At 42.8% G+C, this 27,199-nt stretch overlaps 2 protein-coding genes and 1 long non-coding RNA gene across 4 annotated transcripts; 2 read left to right on the top strand and 1 right to left on the bottom strand.

The window, feature by feature from the left end:
* The first annotated feature begins 1,183 nt into the window (after window positions 1–1,183).
* Window positions 1,184–1,970, top strand: LOC144898513 (uncharacterized). The gene is made up of 3 exons (XR_013627396.1): window positions 1,184–1,386; window positions 1,453–1,480; window positions 1,578–1,970. It is a non-coding gene; the product is annotated as an uncharacterized LOC144898513 (long non-coding RNA).
* Window positions 1,971–4,791: 2,821 nt separating this feature from the next.
* On the top strand, window positions 4,792–14,958 carry LOC131105635 (beta-1,4-galactosyltransferase 3-like). The gene is made up of 7 exons (XM_058053987.2): window positions 4,792–4,921; window positions 4,995–5,042; window positions 7,293–7,528; window positions 11,382–11,569; window positions 11,653–11,775; window positions 11,839–11,943; window positions 14,270–14,958. The coding sequence occupies exons 1-7, from the start codon at window positions 4,831–4,833 to the stop codon at window positions 14,475–14,477; spliced, it is 999 nt and encodes a 332-aa protein (XP_057909970.2). The 5' UTR covers window positions 4,792–4,830; the 3' UTR covers window positions 14,478–14,958.
* Window positions 14,959–16,524: 1,566 nt separating this feature from the next.
* On the bottom strand, window positions 16,525–23,526 carry aicda (activation-induced cytidine deaminase). 2 transcript variants are annotated; one of them, XM_058053471.2, is made up of 5 exons: window positions 23,452–23,526; window positions 17,672–17,818; window positions 17,331–17,613; window positions 17,121–17,236; window positions 16,525–17,043 (listed from the first exon to the last, which is right to left on the bottom strand). In XM_058053471.2, the coding sequence occupies exons 2-5, from the start codon at window positions 17,792–17,794 to the stop codon at window positions 16,993–16,995; spliced, it is 573 nt and encodes a 190-aa protein (XP_057909454.1). In that variant the 5' UTR covers window positions 17,795–17,818; window positions 23,452–23,526; the 3' UTR covers window positions 16,525–16,992. The 2 variants fall into 2 exon arrangements, with proteins under 2 accessions (XP_057909454.1, XP_057909452.2); XM_058053469.2 differs by lacking the exon at window positions 23,452–23,526 and adding an exon at window positions 21,521–21,616 and having other exon boundaries at window positions 17,672–17,837.
* Between the last annotated feature and the right edge of the window lie 3,673 nt (window positions 23,527–27,199).

The following is a 27,199-nucleotide window of genomic DNA, read 5'->3' as shown; positions in this document are numbered from 1 at the left end:
GCTAAGGACGGTAAACTGCATCCATGTGCCTTTCTGTCAAAAAAATTGTCTTCAGCAGAGTGCAATTATGACATCGGGGATCGTGAATTATTGGCAGTCAAGACGGCTCTCGAAGAATGGAGACACTGGCTGGAGGGGTCTACGCTGCCATTCCAGGTATGGACTGACCACAAGAATCTGGAGTATCTCAAATCCGCCAAGAGATTAAATTCTCGACAGGCTAGGTGGTCACTGTTCTTCAGCCATTTCAATTTTACCTTGTCTTACCGTCCTGGTTCCAAGAACACCAAGCCTGATGCTTTGTCCCGAATTTTTTTCCCGTTGGAAAAGGAACCTGAGGTCGCAACCATCTTACCTAACTCATGCTTTGTCTCTGCCTTGCAATGGGCGATAGAAGATAAGGTCAGGGAGGCAGGACTTGAAGTGCCTCGGCCCCCAAACTGCCCTCCAGATAAATTGTTTGTTGTGGAAGCCATGAGGGGTCCGGTCATTCATTGGGCTCATACCAATAAGACCTCATGTCACCCGGGGGTGAAAAAGACCATGTTCGTAACCCAGCAATGCTTTTGGTGGCCCAACATGGCAAAGGATGTGTCTGAATATGTCTCTGCCTGTCCTGTCTGTGCGGCTAACAAATCTTCACCACAGAAACCCGTGGGGGAACTCAGGCCTTTGTCTATTCCCCACCGGCCCTGGTCCCATATCTCATTGGATTTTGTTTGTGGACTGCCCCCGTCGGAGGAGAAGACGGTGGTACTCACAGTCGTGGACAGATTTTCCAAGATGTCAAGGCTCATTCCTTTTGCTAAAATTCCCTCAGCCAAAGAAACGGCCGAGGCACTGCTGAACAACATATTTTGCATTTTTGGTTTCCCGCAGGACATAATGTCCGATCGTGGTCCTCAATTTGTCTCCTTGTTTTGGAAGGAATTTTGTGGCTTGCTGGGATCCACAGTCAGTCTCTCATCTGGATTTCACCCCCAGTCTAATGGACAGGCAGAGAGGATCAACCAGGTGCTGGAGACAAAGTTGCGATGCCTCGCATCTCAAAATCCCTAAACAGCTCTTGTGGGTGGAGTTGGCCCACAACACCTTGCCTAGTGCATCCACCGGTATGTCTCCGCATCACGTGGTATTTGGTCACCAACCCTCCCTGTTCCCCTCGCTCATCAAGGATTCCGTTGTGCCCTCCGCCTTGGCCTTGGTGGGGCGAATCAAGAGAGTTTGGCAGAGGGCTCTCAAGAACCTTCAAAGGCAGTCCGATATCTACAAGGTGGCGGCGGACCGGAAAAGAATTCCTGCTCCTGCCTATACGGTGGGTCAAAGAGTTTGGTTATCCTCCAAGACCCTTCCCCTGAGAGTGGAGTCTAAGAAGCTTGCCCCCAGGTTCGTTGGCCCATTTCCAATCTCCAAAGTCATTAATCCTGTCTCAGTCCGTCTGAAACTACCTAGGTCCATGCGAACCCACCCATCCTTTCATGTGAGCCAGATCAAGCCTGCGAAAACCAGCACCCTGGTCCCACCAGCCAGCCACCCACTGCCTGCCCGAATCATGGAGGGAGGTCCGGTTTACACAGTCAGGAAACTGCTGGCTGCTCGACGGCGGGGTCGAGGTTGGCAGTATCTCGTCGACTGGGAGGGGTATGGACCTGAGGAACGCCAATGGGTACCCTCCCGGTTCATTTTGGATCCCTCCCTCATCAAAGACTTTCATGTAGCTCACCCTGAGGTTCCTGGGCCGTCAGGAGCCGGCCATTGAGGGAGGGGTTCTGTCATGCCTGCCATTGCCTACCGCGCCTTCTCCTTGGAGACCCCGCCTCCTGCCTGATTGTGCTCAGGTGTCCCTCATCACCTAATTTCCTGCTGGCTATATATTGCCTCTGATCCCTCCTGTCTGGTGCAAGTTCGTTGTACTCTCATGTCCCGTTCTAGCATTCCTTGTGATCTCCTCGCCTGGTTTTCGACCCTTGCCTGCCTTTCAACCTCTCCTTCTGCCTGCCGCTCTTGGATACCTTTGCCTTATTGGACTGACTTCCTGTGTACCGACCCTCACCCTTGTGTAGAACCTTACCTTGTGTCATGCCTGCCAATTCTGCCTTTGGGTCCTCCTTCCCATGTCCTGCCTTGACAAACAGTGAGTTAAGCACTTTTTTTCTACTATTTAACAATACACTCACCATATCACTCACCATATTTTTAATGAATCTCCTCCCACAAATCCATCAAAGTCCTCATCTTCCGTATTTGCATTGAACAGCTGGGCAATTTGGCCATCAAACGTGGCGGGTTCCTTCTCATCATCTCTTCCACCAGCGCAAGTGGCAAAGAGGGAGGAGAGAATGCGTGAAAGGGTTTAAACACAGCCGAGTGTAATCTTGGCCAAAACCAATCAGATGAGCACCTCTCATTGCCTTTAAATGGGCATGACTGGACTGCGCATCAAAGGCCACCATGCGCTCATTCACCACATGGGACACATCATTTGTTCCTGACAGTTACATTAAACACATCAGCAGGCTAATCCAGGCATCTTGATTGTTTTCCACCATCATTTGTGCGCTACATCGGCAAATACGACAACCTTTGATGGTATATTCGTGGTATCTCCTTGTCCTCAAGAAAAAAATAATGGTAAAAAATATATCCTTACTGCCAGATTTTAACAACCAACGTTGTATTAATCTTTGTTCTAAGCAAGTTAAAGAGTAGCCTACCATTCATTGCTGTTCTCATCTTACACTTCCTGACCTTTTTTCCGCCTTGTAATTCTTTCCTCACACACTTTGTCAGTCTCTCTCTTTTGTTGTCCCTTTCGGCGTCACTTTTGTCTCTAGGCAATTAGCCATTGATCTTTTTGTGGTGCAGTCCAGCATTTCAAAACCCCTTTTTGATAGTGGACTTTTTGACAGTTGTTGCTAGGTTAATCACCTTTCAGTCAGTGGCATCATATCCATTTCTTTGTGTGTTTTCCATGATAAGCGTGTGTGCATGAAGCGCAAAATGGCTATTCTGAAGTATGACAACATGATCATGAATTAGCCGTGTCACAGTATGCGCTGCAGGATTCACAACGTGAGAAAAGGTAGCGACTAGTGGGAATGATGGGACTTTTACTTTCATTGAAGACATTTTCTTGCGTTTCAGGGAAACGATAGGACAACGAAATCAACACAGACACCACTTTTGTGTTTGGCTGCTACATCATGTCTTTTACCTTCAGGGAAGGAAAAAGTAACCTGAATCGTTAATTTATCCCTTTTATTCATCATTAATGTATATTTATGAATATTTTAAGAATGTAAACTATCATTGTAAAACTACAAAAAATGTCATTTGTGTTAACATTGTTGAGGCTTGTATCATAACTTTCTTAGCAAAGAACTACGAAATCAACTGTTGATGACATCAAAGTTAGGCAACGGAGCTCGCCGTTGGATTCCTGTTTCCATGTATTACCAAGACGTTTTGTGATAAAAATATATGAAGAACACAGTTGGATGTAAACAATGTAGTTGTAGCTGCCCTTGGCATCAATAACACAGCGTTAGAGTTTGACTGGTGCTCAATCTTGTCCTTATTCCATATACACTGTGAAACTAAAACATACAAACAATTTCATTTACTATGACAAGGTTAAAATAGGACCAAGTGAGCAATGTATGTAAATGTATCAATTTAAGCAAACCAAACAAACAAAGCACAAAGTTAAACACACAAAAAAGAAAAAGGTTATTTGTTGCTACATACCATCTGAAACTTTCCACATGGACACACGATGAACTCCCGGCTTCAATCAGTTAAAATTGGCGTGTGACGACACACCACATCCTTATAACAGTTCCAGGGTGCGCTACACAAACCCCAGAACAAGAATACACACAACAAATGCCAGTGGCTAATAACCAGTGTTGGGCATGTCACTTTAAAAAAGTTATAAGTTATAGTTGCTAGTTACTTCTCAAAAAAGTAACTGAGTTACTCCACTGAAAAAGTAACTACTTACCAGTAGTAACTATTGCCCTCCCCCCCCCCCACCACAGCAAAGACGGGTACCATTACAGAGGTTTGCATTCATTGGAGTCGACAGGTGTTTCTGTGGGTTGAAGTTGCTTACACAAGACATGGAGAAAGTTTTTTTCAGGGACATAATGTACATTTGACCTTCGACATCAACAAGGTTAAAGTAGTGTCTGTACTTCCATTTGGCAAACGCTGTTTGGACGTGCTCTAAACACCCGCCCACCCAAGTTCTCTGATTGGCTGAAAACGCAATCTTACTAAACCTTAGCCAATCCTCATTGCTTATGTGCTCTAAACACCTGCCCACCCAAGTTCTCTGATTGGCCGAAGATGCAATTTTACTAAACCTTAGCCAATTTTACTAAAATTCTACCTAAAACCTTAGCCAATCCTCATTGCTTATGTGGTTATCTCACCTCGCCTTGTCACTCTGCAACACTCTCACACTCTTATTGCACTGCAGATTAGCTAGGAAGTCAGTGATATATATTTTTAGGCAGCTTCAGTAACGGGGTGTCAAAAATGGCAACGGTGTTATGCTGACAGTAAAAGTAATTAGTTAGATTATCCGTTACTGAAAAAAGTAACGGCGTTAGTAACGCCATTATTTTAAACGCCGTTATTCCCATCACTGCCAATAACATAACAACGCTCTACGCTAACGTAAATTTTCTCTGTTAACCAAAACACATGCTGACCAAGGCAAATGTTAACTGAGGTTGGCACACATCATAAATCCTTCTCTCCTCAGACTTTCCTCATAGCATTGTCTTGGTTAGGTTGAAAGGCAAAACGTCCCTGGCCCTCATAATGGTAGTCACGATAGTCATGGTGCTGCTGTCCTGGGAGGACTCACCGAAGATGGTCTCCTACTCTAAGTGGGATGGCGTGGGGACATCAGGTAAAATCACACCACAAATGTACCAATGTACCAGAAGGCAACATGGACACTAACCTCTCTGATATGTCCACAGGTCAGAAGAATGGAGAGGTTTACTGTCCTAAGACCTCCCCTCACATAGGTGAGTGTGAAAGACCCCACCCAAATGTTGTTGTTTGTTCTATCTTAGACATCTCGTACTGTTTTATGTTTAGTCTTGTTTCTCACAATTCTTTGAGAGTACTACCTTGAACTAATTGAACAAATAGTTTCTTTTATTTGTCTTTGTACAATATGGGCTTGGTGATCAATGGCATCAGGTTCCCCAAGGAAATGTAATTGGAAGCAAGCCTCCACTGAGCTCAATATTCATTGGAGGAGCCAAAGGGGTTGGGTGCAGAGTGAGCAAGGTGGCCGCCAAAGGTGGGGAGCCACCTCTCAATATGTGGGAAAGGAACCTGAGCTGGTGGGTGCGATGTGGAGAAGTTTCGGCCAGATAGTCAGGACTCACCTTGATGCACAGCACGGGCTCTTGAACCAGCCTTCTGAAGGGGTTGGACTTTATTCACCAGCGGTGAGTTTAACTCGCTGGAGTTTAACTCGGTGAACACAAGGGTAGGGGGATGGGTCCCTGCTCTTATTTGCGCTTATGCTTATGCACAGCAGTTCCAGTACTCCCTGCAGAAGAAAGGGGACTTCTACAGTGAGACCTGTAGAGGCATGACTGTAACAGTCCCCTGATCTGAACCCAAGCGGTGCTTTATTAATGGAATTCTGTTCTCATCACAGATTGTTCACAATAGACACCATGTTCCAACATAATCGTGTCCATACGTGAACTTGGCACCGGGATTTGGGCCGCCATTCATTGTCTGTCGTGGCTGTAATCCCAGAACCCACAGGTGGACATCAGCGGTGAGGGACGCCCAAAAGGGGTGCAGTTTTGGCAGTTGCCAAGAAAAAGATTTGGCCAGGGGATTTGTTTGAGGAAGCAAACAAATTCAGGATGATTTTGAAAAGATTCTGGAGCACCATTTGCCACACCAGGAGTGGGAAGCAGTACATTTGACAACATTGTGTATGTGGAGATGGTGTGCTGCTGACCTCAACTTGAGATGTTGTAGACTGGTGCAATGAATCATTGAAAGACCTGCTCAGTCTCCCCCAACACATCTACAGATGAAGAAGCAGTGCCTGGGGACTCCACTCGCCTGTCTACGGTTGACATTAATGAGGTTGACATTATTACCAACAGTAAATTGCAAAAACAGCAACAGCACTACATAGTGGAGGCAGTCTGTCGCTCTTACAGCCCACCACCACAGCATCAATAATTCCTAGGGGAAATTGTGTATATAGTATATGCATTTCTGTGTTTTTATACCTCAGTATATACAGTAAAGTCTCATTATATCGATATTGTCGGGAGTCTGAAAAAATATCGATATAACCGGACTGTCGATATATCCGATCCTGGGCCGAACTGCATTAAAAGTGGGCAATAATGCACTCGACATTGTTCTATAGTGTAGAACAATGTGGAGCAGCTTAAATCAATCTTTGCTTAAGGATTTCAATACCAAAAAAGAACAGCTGCTTCCAGTCAACTTTATTTTTCACACTTCCACCACCAGAGCACAGCACACACACCGATTCCCGCACTTCCTGGTTCACAGGTCATGCTCAACCCGCTCCACATAGCTGGCCAAACACATGCCTGCAACAGAAGAACCAACTGCGTTTGTGGTTTCTCTCGTGTGTATAGATTCCATACACACCACGAACGCCAGCATGTACATATGAAAAACAGTGATTATTGCAAGCGATAAAAAGATATCTGAATACAACACAATTAAATACATGTATTTGTACGCTTGTGTCTTCGTTGGAATAGGTGTGTATGTTATGTCAGTTGGTTCTTCTGTTGCAGGCATGTGTTTGGCCAGCTATGTGGGGCGGGTTGAGCATGACCTGTGAACCAGGAAGTGCAGGAATCGGTGTGTGTGCTGTGCTCTGGTGGTGGAAGTGTGAAAAATAAAGTTGACTGGAAGCAGCCGTTCGCCGTGTTCTTTTTTGGTATTGAAATCCTTAAGCAAAGATTGATTTAAGCTGCTTTTGTATCGATATAAGCAGACCAAATTGGCTGGCGGAAGATGAAAAGGGCATCGTAGTAACCGGATTATCATAATAACCAGGTATCGTACTAACGGAACTAATTATATCATAAAAGACTAGAAATTTGCCGGGAAATGAAAATAGTATCGTAATAAGCAGTACTTCGATATAACCGATATCGATATAACAAGACTTTACTGTACTGTTGCTATGGACCTATTTGTCGCTCTTCACACCACTTCATGTCTAGCTTCATATCTTTTGTTGAGGTGCACAGGCACACAGATCAACATCAGCTTCCCATTGGAACTCACCCTCGCCCAGGTGCAGGAGAAGAACCCTCTGGTGGTGCGGGGCGGAGGATATCGACCACTCGACTGCAAGGCCCAGCAGCGCACGGCCATCATCATCCCTCACAGGGCACGCGAGCAACACCTCAGGTTCCTGCTTCACTACCTGCATCCTTTCCTGCAGCGGCAGCAGCTCAGCTACAGGATCTATGTCATCCACCAGGTCAGACGCGTACATTTACTATGCTTTATTTCTAGTGTTCTCTTTGTAAATACGCTCCCCCACCAGTTGTTCATGGTAGTGGTCAATTGTGACGTCACTTCCTGTTGACAAGGACGGACATGGGTGGCATGAGCTCTTGCTTTGCAGCCAGACTTTTTAAGTTTTTTTTAATTTTTGTTGGGAACATTCCCGACCATTACTCGTGTCAGCACCTCAAATTACTCTGCTGAGAACTCTGTCTTAATTCAGGACAAGGGAGGTCTGAACTCACCACATCAATGAACTGTAGGTAACTGCAGACAAAATAGTGAACCTCTCAGCCCAAGTACCTCGGATCAAAGTGTACCTGGGAGCTCGGGCCGAAGCACTCCGGACACAATTGTAGACACTGAGAAAGTCTTCAAAGATCTGCCGCCGATTCCCACCGGAAGCCACAGCCGCCAATGGAGAGTAGCATACTAGAGATGTTATCGAAGCTGATAAATAAGGTGGATCACTTAACCCGGAGGACGGATCACATGGATAAGAAATTAAGAAAAAACGGTGATGAACTGCAAAAGATGACTCCGAAGTTGGAAAAATCGGAAGATGGATGAGCACATTCAAACCCTAATGAAGGAGATGATAGATTTGAAAGACGCATATAAAAAATTAGAAGACAGTCATACCAACATCAAACAAGATAATGATGAGAAAGACAAAATAATTTAGGAGCTGAAAAATACAATCGACGACATGGATCAGAATACAAGGATGAACGACATAATAGTGACGGGGCTGAAGATCAAACCCAGGTCTTATGCCAGGGCAGTCAGGAACAGTGAGGAAGCAGACGATATGGACGTTGCCTCAACGGAGCAACAAGAAGTGGATTTCTTAACATCTAAAAAGGTAGATGCTGACAACGAATCCATCAACACTTAATGCCACTGTAAGGCAGGAACAGAACCACACCCATCATCATCGTCAAGTTCACTAACAGCAAATCCAAGACCACTGTACTAAAACAAGGAAAGAAGCTGAAAGGTACAAATGTCTACATGACCACCTGACCAAACGTAATGCTGAAATTGCAAAGAAAGCACATGACCTGAGAAAGCAGGGAAAGAATCAAGCTACTTGGAATTTTCATAAAGTTAAATGGAGGACCGGAAGCCAGTGTGCTTGTTATCAAAAATATTGCGGATCTGGAACAATTCTAAGATTACTCTAACTTGAAAATGAAAAACGGTTTAAATTACCATTATGACACAAGAAGATCTGCAATTGGACACCTTTGGCTCTACAAATCACAAACAATTGGAATTGGAAAAGGACATAGATCCGGACACACATTTTTTTTCACACATGAGAATTGTTATTATACAGAAGAGGAAAACAACAACAATTTAAATATTGGCGACAAGTTATCAATCATACATATAAACTGCAGAAGCATGTATGCAAACTATGACAACATCAAACAATATTTGAATGTATTCAAGGAACCTTTCATAGTAATCGCAATCTAGGAAACCTGGCTGAACGAGGACAAAGACACAGACTTTGAGTTGGAAGGTTATGAGATGACCTGCATCAACAGGAACAACACGAGGGGAGGAGTCGCCCTGTATGTGGATAAATAACTACATTACAAAGTGGTAAAGAATATGTCAGTCGCTATTGACAATATCCTAGAATGCATAACAATTGAAATCTGTAAAGAACAAAGCAAAAACGTGTACATAAGAAGTTTAAAGAGTTAATAAGTTTAAACAGAACGCCACACTCAAGGATAGAAATGGTTGAAGATTGGATCAAAACAACCTTTTCATATAACAATCAAAAAACAATTTTCATATGTGAAGACTTCAATATTGATCTGCTGAATCCAAACAATAACAAGGTAATTGAGGATTTTATAGATACAATGTACAGCTTAAGTTTGTTTCCCAAAATCACCAGACCAAGTAGAATAACAGACCATTGCCACTCTTATCCACAATATATTGACCAATGACTTTGATAACAAAACCACTAGTGGCCTGCTAATCAAAGACATCAGTGATCATCTTCCAGTGTTTACAATTTATAACCATCATTATAACAACAGACCAATGGAGACTACAAAGACTGTCCAAAGACTACGTTCAGAGGACAGAGTCAACGCTTTCAAGAAGGATCTAGAAGAACAAAAATGGGAGTGTGTGTACAGTGCCAAAGAAGTGGATGAAGCACACGAACACTTTCTACATACTTATATGAAGCTGTACGATAAGAACTGTCCCTGGAGAGAAAAGTCAAAGAAGCAAAAGAAAAACAACCAGGATGACAAAAGGCCTACTAATGCTTGCAAGAAGAACACACTATAGAGGAAATTCATCATTCAACAGACGTTGGTACACATTATGGCATTGGATGCTCATATCACCTCGTACTTCGGTACGTGACAAAAAAAAACTTAAACTATATTACAAAAGCAGAAAGTGAACAAATGTAACAGTTAGTGATCATAAAAGTACCAGATGGAGGGGTAGGATTTAATAAGCTTTGCTTCTTCCTACTCCTTTTGGACATGTGGAACTGTGAACTGATTATGGGATGCACTCAATTGTAACCTGATGCATGTTCAAATTAAATAAAACCATTACCATTACCATTACCATTGTCCATCCGTCCATCCATTTTCATCCAGGGGCACCAGTTTCAATAGAGAAGTCCAGACTTTCCGGTCCCTGGCCACCTCTTCCACTTCCACCGTGATGACCCTATGGTCCCAAGGCCAGCTGTGAGCCATAATCCCCCCAGCATGTCCCAGGGGCCTTCTCCTTTCTCTCTGGCTCTCACCGAAGGCATCTTTCCCCTCTCCTCCCTTATTTTGCCTGTTTTGCTTGCTTCTTATGTCTCATTTAGTCCCATCTCATACTTTTTAAGAGCCTCTCTCTGCACTGTTCTCCAAAAACCTAAACCATGGAATTGATCAACTGGTCTCTCCACGCAATTGACACGATCTTCTCAACGAGAAGCTCAGGTTCGGGGGAACCTGTCTTCCCTGACGGAATGTTCACCGCGGGGTACATGATGGACAGTTGGGGGGAGTGGAAGGTCATGTGTTTGGCGAATCTTTCCGTGGAGGACATGGAAGACGTCTACCTATTCGGCACCATGATAACAGGTCGGTTGCTGATTGGATTGGGGACTTTCCTGGTGTATCACAGAATTCGTATGATGGAGGGAGCGGTTCGAGTTGGCCCAAAGCTGCCCATCGTGATGGATTTGGTGGGCACAGCTGTTCACACTCTGACTGCGAATCACAACTCGGATGCCATCTTGGAGAAGTATTCGGCTTTGCAAAGGCAGTTGGATCGATTGGGAGACCAGTACGGACACTAAGATTTGCCCCAGTCAATTGGAATTTAGGCGCCCAAACTAACCCAAACAATATACTTTATATACTTAAACTTTCGGTCAGGACCGGACAGCCAAGGTTCTCAACTCACTCTGCACCCGACCCTTTGGACCTTTCCCGTGGTGAGCTCATTGGAGGCCAACAAGATCTATTCAATTGGAAATGGCGCTCAATGCAGGTTAACTGTGCATTTGCAAAGATGAACCTACACATTGAGACATGAACTAAGACAATTACAATTCGATTAAATCAATGAGAAATTCAATTCTGTTGTTAATAGGTTGTTTGGAGGTTTGTCCATGTTATTTTGAGAATGTGAAACTGTAAATCCAGCTAGTTCATGCACGATAGCTTTCCAGAGATAAGGTATTGGTTTAACAAGACGTGTAATTTAACAAAAGTAGTTTGCAGTGGTGTACAAGTGTAGGATGAAATGCAACATTTAGTTGTTTGTTTCATGTGCAGGCTGGAGACTACACGTTCAACAAGGCCAGGCTGATGAATGTCGGTTTCCGTGAGGCCATGTCAGACGAGGACTGGGACTGTCTTTTTTTTCACGATGTAGACCTGATTCCAGAGGACGACCGCAACACCTACATGTGTGACTCCAGTCCCAAGCACGTTGCCATCGCCATTGACAAGTTTGACTACAAGTGCGCCCTCTGTCACCTTGATTATGTAACATAAGCACATTGTTCACACTGTTGGTTTCTTTTTACCTGGTTTCACTCTCCAGACTTCCATACGAGAAGTACTTTGGAGGAGTGACGGCTTTCACACCTGACCAGTACCGCAAAATAAATGGCTTTCCCAACAACTACTGGGGCTGGGGTTGCGAGGACGATGACATCGAAATCAGGTGAAATCAGGTGTGGTGAATCTCCCTTTTTCGTGTTGACACATGTGACTCTGGTCTCCTCAGAGTGTCTTTGGCAGGAATGCCCACTGCACGGCCGTCCCTGGAAGTGGGCCACTACAAGATGATCAAACACAAGCGGGACAAAGGCAACCCTGACAACCCGCAGAGGTAAACTGCTTTCTTTGGTGATGTTTAAGTAAACAGACTTTCCAGTGTCTGTGGGATAGTTTTAGTCTGTGTTCGTATTTGTAAGGTCAGAGGTCCCACAGTATTTGATGGCTTGTTTGTCCATATCATGCTTCTCCAATCATGGCTTTATGGACCATGCACAGAGCACTGTGAAGAAAAAAGGACCTTCCCCAAAGTATTCCCACAACATTATAAGAATACAATTGTCCAAAATACTTTACTAAAATGAATAATTAAGATTAAGAGGTCTAATCCAACTCATTGCTAAACCTTACCAGTGTTTAAAACCGTGTACAGATAAAAACATTTTATTATGCTGGTACCTCGGTTAATGCTCGCCCTGTTCAACAAGTTTTTTTGGTTAACAACCAAAGTTTTTGCAAAAATGCTGCCTTGGGTTGCGTTTGTGCACTAGTTTAGCATCCAAAAATCCCATGCACCATCTTGGATCACGCACACAAGACAAAATCTTGTGATACTTGCATGTGATCAGGCAATGCATTCTGGTCCGAGGGCGCTATTTTAGGATGTTTGTTATACATGTCGTGACAGCAAAATAATGGACATGGACCACACAAAAGAGAAAGGCCATACCAAGACAAGGGTGCAAGAACTTCACGGCTTAATTATGCTCACTTTTCGGCCCTCAGGGTCCCCAGAACAAAGCTGCACAGCAAATGTATTATTATTATTATTATTATTATTATTTGTTTTGAGTGGCTAGCCAACATTTTAATGTGGGGCCCATGTGGGTACAAAGTGGCCTTAATAATGGGCTCTATGTGGGATTCTCAGATCACACCAATATGGGATTGTCAGCGGGTTCCATATTGGTCCCAAAGTTCCAAAATATTGACCATGTGGGTTTAAGGTAGGATTACACCAGGTGGGCCCCAGCTGGGCAAAACAGACAAGATCCCACCTTGGTCCCACCTTTTTGTGGTTCCTGCGAAAACGGTCTGTTTTAATTTATTCCACCCATGGCCCACCTCCAGGCACGCCCACTCTGCTGTGGTTGGTCACAATGTCGAGTGTATAGAAACCCTTCGGGTTTGTGCAGCCAACTTTGTAGGAGTTGATAAATGATGATTTTGCTGGTAGGGAACCAGGAACTCCAACGACTTGTGCCCGATGGTGGCATCTTTAGGAATTGGAAACAAATGCAACGTTCCCCTTCGAGGCATTGCGAGCAAATAAACAGCGAAGCGCTTGGGGGGACAGACAGTTTATATATAAGGAAGTCCTCCCCTCTGTGATGTCACAAAGGAACGGTTTTACCACGCCTTTTCAAACAGAGCAGTTTGAGCCATCCCAAAGGGCTCACTTCCAAATGTGCAAACCTCATGATCTATTAACTTTGGCATGGTTTAACATGAGAATACAACATTGTAACTACATTTATAGGTCAGAAAAGTGGAAAAGGTAAAATAGGTCCCCTTTAAAGACAGCTTTCATTTCAGAGGTATGAAAAGGTATATCAGTCATTGGCTGCGCTGCACACACGCACATGCATACCCAGCATCCCAAACAACAGTCTATCAACCCGTTGGGGCATCGAGGGGGCTTCTGCCTGTCTCATTTTACTTTCATAACACTCATTTCTGCTTCCAACAACAAAACATAAACGTTCCAGCTTACTGTGCATGTTTGCGGCATCCACAGTCAAATATAGCACACATCACTAGACATCACTAGACATCACTAGACATCACTAGACATCATTAGACATCACTAGACCTATGCATGCCCGTTGGACACAGTTTTTTTTTTCAATTTTCTACATTAAACGACATGTTTATTGGTTAGAATGCTGATATTTAGTTTGATATAGTTTTAACGGTTTTGCCTATTGTGGTTGCAGCAGAATAATGTCTTTATTTTGTGTTACTCTATTAAGTGATGGTTTTGTATTTTTTTTTTTGTTGAGAATTTCTTTCTAACTGGCATATGACTTAATGATATAAGGGGCAGGTATGTGAAATCTGCCAAACAACGAGTGGCCACACAAATGTGCAGTCAGCAGCAAAAAGAACCTGAACAATTCCATAGATCTGAATTCATAAGAAACCACACAGTGTTTGTTGTCTGTCAGGCAGGACATCTGGCAGGTAACCATGTACCAGCTTGGTCATGGGAAGTGGTCATGGGAACTTCATTTGCATGAGACTGCACACGGTGACTGTGACTGTGCTTGACTTCCTGATGCTTTGGTTATTTGTTAAAGAAGTGTGATAATCTCTGACATGAAAATATTTTTGAATCAATAATGGTTTTTTTTCCACCACTGATATCATCCCTGGTGAAGGTGGGCAGTGCTGAATATGACGCATCAGATGTGGAGGCAGGACGGGATGAACACATTGGAGTACGAACTCCTCAATCGGGCAGACCTGCCCCTCTACACCAACATCACTGTCAACATCGGCACCAAGGCTGGCCTACATTCGCCTCCACAAATGTTGCTGTCCCCGGTCCACCCTACTGCAGAGGCTCCTGCCAAAGATGGAAAATAGTCTGCTTGGCTTTTCACACTTTGGCCTTACTTGCTGGCCGCAAGTTTGTTGTTGCTGTAGAGCAGTGCTTCTCAAAGTCCACACTCAGGACTGCAAGGCACATCAGTTTGGACCCAGCCCGCCTGATCTTATGAATTCCACAATGCTATAAACTGATGTTTGATCAATCACCAAATGGTTTGTAATGTTAGTACAGTATGTCTGGCTGTGATTCCCAGTGATATGTGACAGTGACAGTAGTATGAAAACGTTTGGCCACCCCTAATTTTCAAGATTTTCCATTAGAAATCACTGGTTGTTGGGATCAGAAAATTTCAGTTAAATGTCATATAGCAGACAAACACAGTGATAGATGAGAAGTGAAATGAAGTTAGGCTTCTGAACACCAGTCACTCAGAAACGCAGCCTTCTGATGTTTTAATTGCTCCCGAATACAAACATTTAAAAGTATTTGTTCAAATTATTCATTAGTAAAAATTATTATTCAAGCCGTTCCAAATAACGTATTCGGGTTCGGCTCCACCCCTATAGCATACACTTGCTTCTTGGAGCATAGCACACAAAAATATACACCTTTGAGTTGTCTTAAAGTATCATAAAGTACCATAGCATTCGTAGCATTGGACAGTAGCAGTTTGGGGGCAGGGGGTGGCTTGACAATCGCTGCATTCAGAGCCCTACCACATGGCTACAATGAGTTTGTGTTTGTCTGGCAGATTTTTTTCTTTTTTTCGTTGGTAATATCAAAATCCAGCTGTAATTTTTGGAAAATTACTTGGTGGGAAAAGTTATAGTACTATGGGAATAAAGTCATAACATTATGGAAGTCATATTACAAGAAAAACATTTACATCTTTAGAAGAAAGTTGAAATAGTTGGGAAAAAACAGCAGAATTGGGGGGAAAGCTGTAATTTTATGGGAATACAATCAAACTACTAAGAGTAAAAAAGGCACAATTTCATAGAACAGAGTAGAATTTTAGTAGAGTTGAAATATTAAAGAAAAATTATGTTAAAAAAAACAGTCACAGTATGATAAGAAACAAACTTGAATGTAAATGAATGTAGTCTTTTTTTGTGAGCTACGTTTTTTGACACAATTTTACTGAAATTAATACAGAGAGACTCAAAAACCTCAGTTTGTGGCTCCAAATTATCTTTAGTAGGAAAGCGGGACGCCGCACGGTAGCTCAGTTACCACGTAGGCCACAGGGTCAGGAGATGGGGAAGACTTGGGTTTGAATCTCCACTTGGGTATCTCTGTGAAAAGTTGGCATGTCCTCCCACATTCTAAAAACATGGATGTTAGGTTCACTGGCTAAATTGTCCATAGGTATGAATGTGAGTGTGAATGGTTGTTTGTCTATATGTGCCCTGTGATTGGCTGGCCACCAGTCCAGGGAGAAACCGAAGTCAGCTGGGATAGGCTCCAGAATACCCCTGGACTGTTGCAGCATAGAAAATGGATAAGATATGCCTTTATTGGTCCCTCAGTGGGGAAATTTGCATAATAAAGTTTGGATAATAAAGGTTGCCAACCCCTGAGTCACTAGTACAGTGTTGACAGCAAAATTGTTGGCCGTGTCTGCTCTCCGTGATCTACTTCCATGGTGATGGCTTTCCTTTTCTTTGGTGCACTGCCACCACAAGTGCCTGCACACATTCAGTGTATTCTTCTGCTGCGTTCCCTCACCAGTGTTGAGTTTATGGAGCAAAATTCTGCTGTCATTCATTTACGGGAGCGTGAAAAACATGGCAGCACGTAGCTGTAAGCCGTACACGGAGGAGCTCCTGTACCTAGCACAAGAAAGCATTTTCATTTCTCAGCTTCTTTTTCTAAAAGTGCAAACAAACTGGTCTTTCATGGGCGAACAAAAATGTAATGGAAATATTATGTTTATGACAAGAAATTATGTTAGCAAAGACAAAAAATGACAGGGCCAAAATCATTTACCGTATTTCCTGGACTATAAATCACGCCAGCCATGAAAGCACAATGAGGAGGGAAAAACAACATATACGCTGCACTGGACTGTAAGTTGCATTTTACACTAATACAGTAATGTATTTTATGAAATCAGAGACCAAGAACAGACATTTCATCTTGAAAGTAGAAAAAATGTAATGGACAACAACAACAGGCTAACAGAACGTGAAGAGGTGGTAAGTTAAGCTGACATATTAACCAGGTAAGTCAGCATAAACAACAGTAGTCATCTACTGTATATTCGTGGACGTGACTGCCCTGTTGACAGTACAGGAGTGAGGAGCAGATACTGGCACACACGCCAAGAGCGCCCTCTTGTGGCCGTAAGAGTGAAAAACAACATCTAGAACCCACTCCGGGGTAAGAGTCGCAGGAAATCCATAAAAAAGTACAACTTATGGTCTGGAAAATACAGTAATTGTTAGTAAAAATGAAGAAAGACATATTTTGCAAGCCTTGAGGGCGTAAAAGCATTTGTCTTCTATCTGAGTCAGCAACTGTAGTGATGAAGCAAAACACGTCAGGAAGTCAAAGTCCAAGCAGCTTGAAAGCGTCTCTTAAATCTTCAGTCTCACAAGGCTGGAAAAAAGGACATGATAACGATGATGATGATGATGATGAATGAAATATCGTTTCAATTCTTCGTGCTGGTGTACCTGGAGGATGCGATTGAGTTTCCGGGCCAGTCTGACAGAGTTTTGCTGCAGGCTCTCCCAGGCCTTGAAGCTGCTTTGCTTCCGATCAACAAAGGTTTGCCAGCAGTAGAAGAAGTCTGAGGAGAATTTGGTTTTTGTACATTAAAACCTGTGAAGTATATATATATATATATATATATATTGCATATATAGCATACTTGTTGCTAGTACCTTTGTAAGACATGACTGTGATTTGGACCCCGGCTTTTCTCAGCAACCGCAGGCCGTCTCTCTCGCGGCTGTCTTCCATGTCGCAGAAGTAGAGGCGGGACACGAAGATCCTGAGGCGAAGATTGGGCATCCGCCCCAGGAAGCGGGACAGAGCGATGGAGCAGTCGGCGCAGGGAGACCAGGAACAGAACCAAGTGATGGAGTAGCTCAGCCTCCTCTCGCCCATCACTCCGCTGCCCCACAGGCCAGGGCACAGGGCTCCCAGGTAACGCAGGAACAACAGCTGAACACATGAACATGTCAAGTTCTTCCTCTTGGCGAGGTTCGTCTTGGCATCTCACCTCTACGTGGCAGCCGTTACGATTGCGCAGGTGTCCAAAGTCAAAGGACAGTGAGTCCGGCCCCACCCGCCTCTTCACCACAAAGCACAGGTAGGTTTCATTGCGACCCTTTGCCCAGCGCATGTTCTTGTAGTGGTACAGGAACTTCTTCTGGGGCAAAAGCACGCTTCAAGCAAAGGAAAAACACATTTGCTTTAGACCGGGGTGCCCAACGTTGGGCCGGGGGCCATTTATAGCCTGTTACAAGAAAACTAAACAGCAAAAATTGAAAAATCAGCAGTAATTTTACAAGAATAAAAAAAAAAACATGTTCTCATCTAATGAGAAAACAAGTCATAGTATCAGAAAAAATGTTTTAAAAGTTGAAATATTATAGAAAAAGATGTTAAGTCACAAGCCTTAAGTCATAATGTGATGAGACAAAAAACATTGTCTTGGGTTGCGGAAAAAGTTCTGAGAAGTTATGACAATAAAGTCAAAATACTATATAAGATACAATACAATACAATATAAGAATAAAGTCATAGTTATGTAAAGAAAATGTACAAGAGGAAAATACAAATTTGGAAAATAAAAACTTTACAGGAGCAAAAATAGAAAAAAGGCGGAAAGAGTGCAGTTCAAACAAACAAAAGTGAAAAAAAGTCACTTTACCAGAATAAAAACGTAATAGTACCAGGAAAAATAATAGCATAGACTTGAACTATGAAAAAGTAAGTTTTTATCATCACAAGTATGAGAAACAAACAAAACATTGAAAAAAGTTGTCATTTTTGAAAACTTTGGTTGCAGGAAAAGTTAAAAAATATTATAAGAATAACGTAACTATGAGAAGAAAATGTACAAGACGACATTTGAAATAGTTGGAAATTGGAAATGGAAATAACAGCTGTAAGAATAAAAATATGAACAGAAAGTAAATATACTGTGAAAATTGCAATTGTAAAAAATAGCATTGAGTTGGAATATAAAAGAAAAAATATTCTCTTAAAATATCTAATAAAATTAATTAATTAAAAATAAAGTCATAATAATGAAAAGAACATTTACAAGGAGAACGTTGAAATAAAAAAATGTAAATCGAGAATAAAGTTAAAATATGAAGAGAAAAAAAATCACACCAAGAGAAAAAAAGTAATCAGGGATTACTTCAAATGCGCAAACCTCCTTATCTGAAACTTTGGCATGGCTTAACACAGGAATACAACATTCTAATTATGTTTATAGGTCAGAAAAGTGGAAAAAGCACAACAGGTCCCCTTATAAGTCACTTTTTCACACGTTCACACCAGTACCTTTGGACTTTCATTGAAAATATGCATTTTGTGTTGAGTGTTGTCGTAGACGTTTTCACACCACTGTGTATGACAAGGCTGAGATGCATTTTTTTATTGAAATATACAGTATATAATTTCCTTCTACAGATTTAGAAAGTATCAAAGTTGTACATTACTGTACACTACCTCCACCTGATGATAACAATAGACGTCTGTACCTCAGTATTGTGTGCACTACTGCAGCATGTATTTGTATAAATGATTATTGAAGCCATATGACAAAGCATACTGTACATTGGAGGCCTTTAAGAACAGAGTTGCGGTTAAGCGAAAGCAAGTGATGGACAGCGAGAAGGCAGCCTCGCCTGCAGTTACTCTCGCTTTCACTAGTTTATTACTCATTAAGACGGAAACCTCCACACACAATCATTACTAACAGCGTGGCCTCTGGGGACCAACGAGGAGAGCAGATCTTACACCGCATGAAAACCGTGCCTTACGGAATATGGTTGGCGTCAATGTTAAAGAGTCAGTTTCGCTCACCTGTCTAGTTTTGTAATCATTTGGAAAGATGCGTCAATCGTAGGGCGTGGGGACGGAATGAAGGTGAGTGACAAAGAGTGAAAGCGTGTGTGTGTGTGTGTTTTGTGTGTGTGTGTTGCAGCGGTGGGGAACTGAGAAGCTTCATCTCATCACAAACATCCTGCATCCATCACAGGCAGCTTCTGGTTGGACAGAAAGATTTTTGAAAGTGGCTTTTAATGGGCGTGCTCATACAGAGATTGATGATAACGTGTCTGTGTGTGTATGCAGATACACTTCTCAAACAGGAACACACTGTAAGCATTTTATTCTCACTATCTGAAATGAAATCAAACTCACCGTTCCCTGTTTTAGGTCAGTTAAGATTACTAGAATTATTTCTGTTTGTTAAATCCTGCAGTCAGGAGAGACAAAAATGACAAAACTTATCGACATTTTCAGAGAAAACTAGCCTCAATGACAACAAATGGGCTCCATTCACATACTGTATATCTAGACCAGGGGTGTCATACATATGGCCCACGGGCTGGATCAGGCACAAAATGGGATGTCAGCCTCTGCACACATTGCTACTAAATCTTCAACAAACTGTAATGCCTGTGCTTGTATTAAGGAAGATGTAGTCACCCATGCAATTCCAACTGCATATGGAAGATATTTTTATGACACTCTTGTATTGTTTACGCACACACGGGTAAACAGCTGGACGATTGTTCAGTGTGCTAAGGTCCATATCACCCAGTCCTATTTTGTATTATTTATTTGTTTTATTAAAATCATGACATATATATATAACATGTGGCCCCTGAGCTAAAATGAGTTTGACACTGATCTAGACAAAAAGAAACAATGCTGAAATGTTGTTTTTGTTTTGAGTGGGTAAAATGTGCATGATTGTAATGAGCTACATAAAATACGACTTACTGTGAGACTATGAATGCATCCTGGCTGAGTTTTGACTGGTGTGACCGCACAAAAGAGAAAGGCTATGGGCCATACGCAGACAAGGGTGCAAGACCTCTCAATTATGTTTGCGGTGCACATACATCCGTGCAACCATCTACTCTGCGTTCTGCCTGACTCATTTTACATCCCCAACACTCATTTCTGCTTCCAACAACAAAACATAAGCATTCAACCTAGCTAGGCATTGTTCACACAGTCAAACAGCACACATCACCAGCTCACATCCACCGCATCACTGCCACCAGCTCACCAGCTTTTTCTTCCATTTTCTATAATAAAAGGCAAGGTACGTGTTATTGGTTCTACAACATTGATATTTACTTTGATATATTTTTGACTCATTTGCAAATTGTCGCAGAACAATGTGTTTATTTTGTCCATGACGGTTTTGTGTGGACTTTTTTTTCCCAAAAAAACGAGGTAAAAGTGACTTTTCTGACCTACAAATGTAGTTACAATGTTGTATTCTCGTGTTAAATGATGCCAAAGTTTCAGATAATGAGGTTTTCGCATTTGGAAGTGAGCCTTGAAAAAAGCTCAGTTTCAGAGGGCGTTGGAAAAATGTACATTTGTGATGTCACAGAAGGGCGAACTTCCTTATGTGGATGTGGCTGTAGGCCAGATACACTCTCAGCCCTCCCCCAAGCTCTGCTTCTGTGTTTACGCTGCTACCAAGGGAAAGCTACATTTGCTGCTAAAGACACCACCGTCAGGCACAAGTGGTTGGAGTTCCTGATTCCCTACCAGCAAAAGAAAAACATTTTAATCTGTCAACTGCGTTTCACACTGGACTGTTTTGTGAACATAGGCCAGTATGCAGCTGGACTAGCCCACAAACTTGCTGAAGCCCTACGCCTTTCCAATGTTACTTGGTCGTGTGGAAGAGTTAGAAGAGCAAGCAGTAAATAATAATTTATCAGTGTCCTAACTGTGTTTATTTTGTGTAAGTCATGGAGAAAAAGTGTGCATACAGGGACCGGTGTTGCTAATAGAAAGACCATTTCCCACCACAATCGGTGGCCACATTAGACGTTATCGGTGCTGAAATGCTAAAACTACTTACCATTGAGAGACGTCTTGAAGTAAACTCTTTTGAGAAACGTGAGACTGTCCAGTCTCTACTTCAGGATCCCAACACATAGTTTGCAGTTAGCGGCACAACACTGTTCTCTGTTTGGAGTTTGCATGTTGTTTTTTTTCCGGTTTCCTATTTCCTCCCACATTCCAAAAACATGCTAGGTTAATTGGTGACTCCAAATTGTTTATAGGTATGAATGTGAGTGTGAATGGTTATTTGTCTATGGTTGTTTACCCTGTGATTGGCTGGCGACCAGTCCTGTACCTCGCCCAAAGACAGCTGGGATAGGCTACCATCTGTTCCACCCCAGCGACCCTTGCAAGGATAAGCGGTAGAACATGAATGCATTAAAATGTTTTTTCACAGGAAGCACGGAATCGAAAGAAATACAGCTGGAATAGGTGCAAATTCTGGACAATCTAGAAAGCTTTCTATGCTGTTCTTGTGTGCAGCTGTTCAAAACGAGTTCACAACTCAATACAAACGGTACAAAATATTTGGATAATAGCTCCCTTTTAAATGTTCAGTTGTCCATTGATTTGTTAGCAATTTTGCATCATGTTATACATGATGTTGTACGTGTTATATACATAGACAAACAACCATTCACACTCACATTCATACCTATGGACAATTTGGAGTCACCAATTAACCTAGCATGTTTTTGGAATGTGGGAGGAAACCGGAGTACCCGGAGAAAACCCACGCATGCACGGGGAGAACATGCAAACTCCACACAGAGATGGCCGTGGGTGGAATTGAACCCTGGTCTCCGAGCTTGAGGTCTGCGCGCTAACCACTCATCCGCTGTGCAGCCCGAAAGTCATTCATTCATTCATTCATTTTCTACCGCTTATCCTCACAAGGGTTGCGGGGGTGCTGGAGCCTATCCCAGCTGTCTTCGGGCGAGAGGCGGGGTCCACCCTGGACTAGTGGCCAGCCAATCACAGGGCACATACAGACAAACAACCATTCACACTCACATTCATACCTATGGACAATTTAGAGTTAACTTATAGTTAATTTGAAATTAACCTACCATGCATGTTTTTGGAACGTGGGAAAAAGCCACAGTGCCCGGAGAAAACCCACGCATGCACGGGGAGGACATGCAAACTCCACACAGAGATGGCCGAGGGTGAAATTGAACTCGGGGCTCCGAGCTGTGAGGCCTGCGTGCTAACCACTCGTCCGCCATGCAGCCTCTATTGAATCAATGAACAGAATTAAATCCTATATTGATTCAACCGTATTTTATTGAAAGAAAGATGAATTATAGAGCAGGATTTATGTATATTTGTATGTATTAACAGCGTCAAATCAACTTAAAGATACAAATCAAGTTTAGAGAATTTATTTTAAAATGTATTTACCTAACACTGGTTTATTTAATTCTCACCTAAAGTCAGCTGGGATAGGCTCCAGCATACCCGGCGACCTCAGTGAGGATAAGCAGCATAGAAAATGGATAGCAGATTATTTGAATACTTTCCCCAGACTTGAACTGTTTTATTATGAGCAATGAGGAGTTGCATTCAAAAACATCATGCCATTTAAGATGAATTCACATAATTTGAGTGAATTTATTGGGATGCAGTAAAATGTACTTAGCAGCAAAGGTGAGTGACAAGAATATCCACTTATTGTTTTTATTTGCATTTGTGTTTTTTTTTCTTTTTGAAACCCAGAGTTACTTCTTGGGTCCTGATGAATGTGAAGGACTAACAGTTTGATACACACTTCTCTTACTATATGTTATTGTGAATAATTAATGATATTCATCTACCCTACTGTAATGCTTATAAAGCTAGCAGTTAGCAATATAAACACACGCATAACATCTCAGCTATGAGCAGTACACTAAACACGCTGAGATAGCATGCTAACGACAGCATGAATTAGTGGCGATGGCTAACTTAGCTCAGCAGTTAGCGACCAGCTCGGCGGCTGAATCCCAAAAGACTCCAATATGACGGTGCAAACAGCGTCTAGCATGAAGGAATGAGAAATAACCAGGTTACTCGCGTTTAGAAGCTGCACTGTTAGTTGAACATCAAATGTTACGACAACTCTGAAACCTGCGCTGCTACCCTGGTGCATTCACGTGCACATCTAGTGTCGTAAATGGGAGCTGCGTTTAATCATATTACTTAAAGCAGTAAAAGAGAATCGACACTAGTAAAAGTCTCTGTACAAATGTAGGTGTAAGTGTTTTTTTTATATATAATCGTGATTTAAACAAGAATAACAACGGAAAAAATGAGATGCAGCACCCAGGTAAGTGGTGCTTGGACTATGTTTAGAACAGGCTGGCATGAGACTCGTGATCTTTAGGAGCGACCTGGTGCTAGAGGACAGTTTGTCGGTAACCCCTGATTTAGACCACACATGCATACAGAATAAAGAGGTCGCGGAGATGATCGGGGTGTCAGCGAAAGCATCTCGCATTCTATCTAGTAAGTGTTGCAATGATGAACGGACGAGAGACGTATTTGTTTTAGAGTTGAGAGACAAACGGTGTTTGAATTTCACTGCTGTTGATGTGTAAGCTCAGAATAAAGTTATAAAGAGGCGACAGAGTCTGTGTGACTCTGTGGGGAGCTACTTACTCTGTCGTCATAACAGAGAGCGGTGGCTTGCCTGTGTTAATTACGTAATTAATGAAATACATTAGTTACCGCCGTTAAGGCGTTATTTTTGACAGTCCTAATTTTAATACTAAAAACAATAAACTCAAATCCATTTTCACATAGGGCCACATAGCTTTGGATATTTTTCCCCTTAATGATAAAAAGTTTCATTTCAAAATGTCCTTTGGTGTTAAGTTGTGTTGTCATTGACTAAAATTGACATTTGTTTGATGATGTGAAACACTTAAGTGTGACAAACATGCAAAAAATCAGAAATCAGGAAGCCGGCAAACACATTTTCACAGTAGTGTATCTCCTATGCGTGTTGTTTTACAAAAAGGCAAAGTTTCATGTTTCACTGTGTGCCCCTCACTGGACACCCATGCGTTATTCAAAGTGGCCAAGCGTGTATTCTATGTTGTGCACGTATTTCTATGTTCTATGCTACCCTAACCTGCAGTGCATGTGCAGGTATGAGTATATGATGATGATGATGATGATAGAGTAGTTATGTCCTACAATTTAGCCAGCCCATAGTGCTTCATTCTTAAACGTTGCCAACATAGGCTGCGTATAACATCATCACATTCCAGACCGCAGGACAGTGCAGGATGTCTGTACAATGCTAACGTGGCTAATTGTGTTTCTGCTCATGCAGCTTATGATGATGATGATCGTCATCATAAGTTGATGTTTCTGCATGGCTGACAAAGAGCAGACACCTGCTAGCTGGATGGCTGCTATTAATGGCGCCAGGAAACAGATGGTGAGTTCACACACTGGAAAGAAAGCGTGGTTGCCGCTGCTGTCATGCGCGTGCGCAGAGCGTGGGCGAAAGTTGTTTTTTCCCGGAAATTATGACTCGGCATTTCCTTCGTCGGTTCAGTGGATGCATGAGACGTCTGCTCGTCTGATCGTACGTGACATCCAAATGAAGTGCGTGGAGCCTGGTCAGCGTGTGAAGCGCCTTAATTGACAAGATGAAAGGGATTACAGCAGTCTGCTAATGTAATTTGAAGACATGAAGCACACATTCATTTCTTCCACATGATGTGCACACACACAAGTACCCTGGGAATGGTGAATTCCCCAAACCGCAGAGTGCACGAGAGGGTGAGGGGAGGTAACAGAGAGCAGAGAGGAAGACAAAACGAGCACACACCCTTGGCGAGGAGGGACCGTGCCTCTCCAGGGGCTGTGGCCGGGACGTCCAGTCTAGCAGACGTGCGTGCCGACCCACATTTGACAGCATGGGAAACCCCAGATGATGGCAGGGCGAGGTAGGACGTGCCAGTCCTGTGAGGTCTGGCAGAGATTAGGCTTTGCTCGTGGGACGGCTCCACGACATCACACGGAATCAATGGGGGTGTAGCTCCACCCCTTTCCACTTTCCCAAAAAGGGAAAGACCCTTTCTTCAACTTTATTCCCATCATATTTGGAATTTATGTAACTGGTGGTGTTTGACTCTCTGCGTTGTGATCGAAGAGTGACGACAGACGCAGGATTGGGGTGGAGTCCTCAGCAGGGCTGCAAGGAGACAGCAGAGGACAGCAGACCAAGCTGAGTGAATCATGACAATATACACCAGAGGTGTTGCACTAATTAGGAGCAGTAGGGGGTACACAGTGACGTTCTTAGCGTTCCACATCAACATGACAACACAAACACATCAGGTATTACTTAAATTAAACAGAAATTTGTGTAATTATGATATTAACATATATACAATATTTAAAATAACATTATAACCCTGTTACATGTATTACCATAGTATGGCTTTTTCCCCAACGTATTTTTTCAAACATTACAACTTTATTTGGGTTTCTGTTTCTCATGTTACGACTTTAAAAAAAAAAGATATTTGACCTTGACTCTTTCAACTGCCAGTAGAGTTAGATTATTTAGACTTTTTTTCTTGCTACGACACCATTTCTTGTTTCTCTCAAATGGGACCTATTATGCTTTTTCCACTTTTATGACCTATAAATGTATTTGAATCTTGTATTCTCATGTTAAACTATGCCAAAGTTTCAGATAATGAGGTTTGCACATTTGGAAGTGAGCCCTGAAAGAAGTTTGGGATGGCTCTGAATGCTTTCAGAGAGTTTTTTCGAACCCTGGCTCTTTGTAATGGTAATGGTAATGGTAATGGTAATGGTTATGGTAATGGCCATGGTTTTATTTCATTTAAACATGCATCAGATTACAATTGAGTGCATCCCATAATCAGTTCACAGTTCCACATGAAAAAGTATAAGATACACTTGTAGTCAAAATGACTAATGACCCTGTTGATTAGATTAATTACCCTGATGATTAATGACCTGTCATGACGTCATCACCATGTGCCGGAAGTGGTATTATCACTCTGTACCGGAAGTGGCGTCATCACCGTGTGCCGGAAGTGGCGTCATCACCATGTGCCGGAAGTGGCGTCATCACCATGTGCCGGAAGTGGCGTCATCACCGTGTGCCGGAAGTGGCGTCATCACCATGTGCCGGAAGTGGCGTCATCACCATGTGCCGGAAGTGGCGTCATCATCATGTGCCGGAAGTGGCGTCATCACTCTGTACCGGAAGTGGCATCATCACCGTTTTCCGGAAGTGGCATCATCACCATGTGCCGGAAGTGGCGTTATCACTCTGTACCGGAAGTGGCATCATCACCGTGTGCCGGATGTGACGTCATCCCCGCGCTCCGGATGTGATGTCATCACCGTGCGTCAAACTGCCGGACATGGCGCCATCGCCACGTGGCGGCCGTGACGACGTCGCCACGTGCCGAACATGGCGCCATCACCGTGCAGCGGCCTACAAAATACCCGAGATCGATTTATCGACTAATTTGGATTAAATATTGGTGTAATTAATACAATAACATATATTATTTATAATTAATTGTAAACCACCCCCCTACCCCTCCCGTCAGTCCTCACACAGCCCTTCTTTGTCGATCCATCGGGCCGGTTTTCTCTTATGTGTTTTCTGTATGTGAATCAATTTTAAAAAACATGTGAAGGAATTAAATAATGA

The sequence above is a fragment of the Doryrhamphus excisus genome, linkage group LG5, assembly GCF_037039965.1.
Source record: "Doryrhamphus excisus strain RoL-2023G ecotype Guam linkage group LG5, RoL_Dexc_Guam_v1.1, whole genome shotgun sequence".
NCBI classification, from domain to species: Eukaryota; Metazoa; Chordata; class Actinopteri; order Syngnathiformes; family Syngnathidae; genus Doryrhamphus; species Doryrhamphus excisus.
Note: the sequence above shows the minus strand (reverse complement) of the source record. Positions and strands in the feature narration are given on the sequence as shown.